Source organism: Cibotium barometz, chromosome 54 (genome assembly GCF_041138505.1).
Source record: "Cibotium barometz isolate CiBa-2024 chromosome 54, ASM4113850v1, whole genome shotgun sequence".
Taxonomy (NCBI): Eukaryota; Viridiplantae; Streptophyta; class Polypodiopsida; order Cyatheales; family Cibotiaceae; genus Cibotium; species Cibotium barometz.
Window position 1 is genome coordinate 3,211,875 of NC_141099.1, and position 3,320 is coordinate 3,215,194.

General features: G+C 42.7%; 1 protein-coding gene across 1 annotated transcript; it reads left to right on the top strand.

The window, feature by feature from the left end:
- The first annotated feature begins 1,754 nt into the window (after positions 1 to 1,754).
- Positions 1,755 to 3,091, top strand: LOC147607772 (uncharacterized). Its single transcript, XM_086790037.1, has 2 exons — positions 1,755 to 2,497; positions 2,745 to 3,091. The coding sequence occupies exons 1-2, from the start codon at positions 1,937 to 1,939 to the stop codon at positions 2,829 to 2,831; spliced, it is 648 nt and encodes a 215-aa protein (XP_086646163.1). The 5' UTR covers positions 1,755 to 1,936; the 3' UTR covers positions 2,832 to 3,091.
- The last annotated feature ends 229 nt before the right edge of the window (positions 3,092 to 3,320 follow it).

A 3,320-nucleotide genomic window follows, 5' to 3' on the forward strand; every position in this document is an offset into this window, starting at 1 on the left:
ATAGAATGCGGTTAATAATGTACACACCAAGATGGTTAAAAGCTGTGTAAGATGGATGATAATGTTTGGCCGCATTAACATTATATAAAAATCACGTGCGAGGCATCGTGAGCGCGATATATAAATATACTATGGGCCCTCCCAAGTTTAAATTTTAGTTAAAAGTAAAAGGATTGAAATAGTCCACACTACATTTGTTGCACTTTCACTATTAAGTGGTGCAAATTGAATATCATATGGGAGTTTTTAAATTAATACATTTGCATTACATATTGCAACCTCCTATTGATAAGACTCAAGAAGGGTGTATGTTGCTTTTGAATGTAATTAACATCTAGCTAGTGAGAATGCAATGTACACTTATTATGTGGTAGTTAAGAGACATATTGATGTGGTAATGTTAGAAAAAGTTTAGCTTACCTAAAGGGGTGTCTTTAACTGTTAAGTACTATGCTCAAATATCTACAACCAAAATACACACGATTAAGATTAATTGAACATATCCTTGTTGAAGAAGTGGATAGATAGATATCACACTCTTGCTAAATGGGGCTTTTATTTTCCTAGAGAAAATTCGGGCTCAAATATTATCATGAAGTTCATAAATATATGAGATAAATTTGTGATCCTTGAGGTGTAATTTTTTGTTGAAGAAAATTTTCCAAAATTATTAAGCATGGAGTATCCAAACATAGCATTAGATAATTTTCAAAAGTACTATCTAAAGAAGGGAAGCAACTTTCTTCAATTTGTTGATGTGATTCCAAAAGAATTTGTTGGGGTCTAGGTCTTACATTCTGTATCCTTGTATTGCACAATGATCATGTGCCATGCCATTTATGTATGTGCGTGGACAATATGCCATGGAGAATGATGTATGCATTTCTAAACTAATATAGTACTAGTACTAGGCTTCCTTGAGGAGGTGGCAAATGTTCTATGGTGAAATAAAAGCTAGGTTGTAAAAGTTGAGTTGTGAGTTGTAGAGATGGAAAAAAAAAGTATAAGTGAAGCAAAGAACAGGTGGCAACATTGGGATGCGTGGTGTGTATATGAAAGGGACAAGAGAGTAAGGGGGTGGTGATGCAAGTTGCGTGTGCAATGGAATGCGTGGATTCAATAGTGATATATGAGTAGTGGAGGAGGCCAGAAGAGATGGTGGTAAAGTAGTTGGTAAAATAGTCTTAGAAGAAAAGAAAGATAGAATTGAGACAAGAGCCACGAGGGGAGGTAATCAACAGCACGATTTTAGTGTATATATGATTGGGAAATGGAAAAAAAAAAGTTAAATTGAGGGGAGGTAATCAACAGCACGATTTTAGTGTATGTATGATTTGGAAATGGAAAAAAAAAGAAAAGATAAATTGAGGGGAAAAAGCTTTGAGGAAAAATGTGTAGGTGGGCATTGAATTCGAACATGGAGGAAGAGAGGGCTCTCGAATAGAGAGCGCACCGATTTATTAAAGAAAAGCAATATAGCGGGAGAAGTGGCCGTTGGGGTGTGTACACACAACATACATGCATATGGGGGGGCCCGCGGTTGTTCTGAAAAAGTGACTGTTAGCAGGTGGTGGGTCTGTGTGTGTGTGTGTGTTTTGGGGGGGTGCCAGGTGGGGTGGAGTGGGCAGCTGGAAAATAATGTGCGAGGTGAAAATGGGTATAACGTCTCTTTGGAGTAGCTGGCGTTCTGTGGTGGCCAATAACAAACGGGTCTTTCTTGGAGCCCTTATAATGCGAGGGGCAACCAAGGCTTATGACAGTTGCGCTTGAGAAAGCTGGGTTACTACCACGAGTGCGCTGAGGAGATAAGCTAGTGTTGTTTTCCTCTTACTATAATAGCAGAGTGTCGACATTAAGAGTCTACACCTCTCTCTCTCTCTCTCTCTCTCATACAGGAGCTGCTGCATTTGTTGGTGACTGGCGTCTCATAGCTGCCATGGCTTCTTCTACCGTTGGCAACAAGATGGTTATGGCCGTGGTGTTCAGCTTCTTCTTGGTTGTGGCTACTGGGCAGCCTACCGCAGCTCCTTCCATTGCGCCCACAGCAGCTGCTCCAACTGCTGCACCTCCTTCGCCATCTTCTAATGCCACTGCTCCTACTTCTTCTAACTCTACATCGCCGCCACCTTCTTCTGCTCCGGCAACTACACCCCCTGTCTCTACGCCTCCTGTGTCCTCTCCACCGCCAGCTGCTACTCCGGCAACCACGCCCCCTGTGTCTACACCCTCTATGTCCCCTCCTCCACCGGCAAAAGCCCCCGCAGCTACACCACCTTCAACTCCGCCAGTTTTGACCCCCCCTGCAAGCTCTCCAGCTCCTACCTCAACGGTGGCTGTCCCTGCCCCTTCTGCCCCCACCCCTTCTTCTCCCCCATCTTCTACAGCCCCTGTCTCCTCTCCTTCTGCCACCCCTCCGGGAGGCTCTTCCCCTCCTTCTAGTAGCCCTCTCTCTAGCCCCCCTGCCCCTCCTACCTCTCCAGCAGCCGCGCCTTCCTCGGTAAGTCTACTCTGTGTAGATCTAACATCTTAAAAGATGGTAGAATTTCTCTCTGGCTGCTTGCACACTGTTTAATTATAATTTGGATTATTCCTACTCATAACCCATAATATGATGCGTAATAGTAAAATATATTCTGCCTTCTTTCAAAAGTATCTTAAGGAAGCCATCCTTTAAGTCAGCATGTTGTTACATGTTAAAAATAGAATTAAAAAATGAGCTGATTTTTTTGGGGGGGTGCGTGCAGAGCTCCGGAGTGCGATTCCTTCCCCAGATCGTGAACGCCAGCCTCATCTGGGCGGCGGTGGTGGTGGTGGCCATGTATGCTTTCTGAGATGGCAGCATCATGTTGATGTTGATGATGATGCTCCAGCCCACAGATGCGACTCTCTCTGTGTTTCCCATTTTCTCGAGTTAATTGTAATTCCATAATTCTTTTGCTAGATTATTTGATCTTTCCGCAGCCCATACATGACATGTGTAGTGTAGTGGACTCACTCAGCTTGTTGAGACCTTTCGGTGACACGATCTCTTGTAGCATCTCTCTTTGGGTACTATCCCAATCTAGTCAATAAACCATTGGATTTTCTTAAAGGTCTCTGTCCCTCTGGTTTATATACCATCATTTCAGTATTTACTTACTCTTTCTTTTATAATGTTTTAGTCTCGTAAATTTCATGCTTTTGCTTAGGGTTTGCACTCCGATTGAGGCCATTTAATTTTAGCAATTTTATCTCCTTTGTCATCTTCGCTCTTCTTGAGCATTGAGAGTGTTCCTGTCTCTGCACATACCATTGCTCTTCAAGTTTTTCTAAAGAGGTTC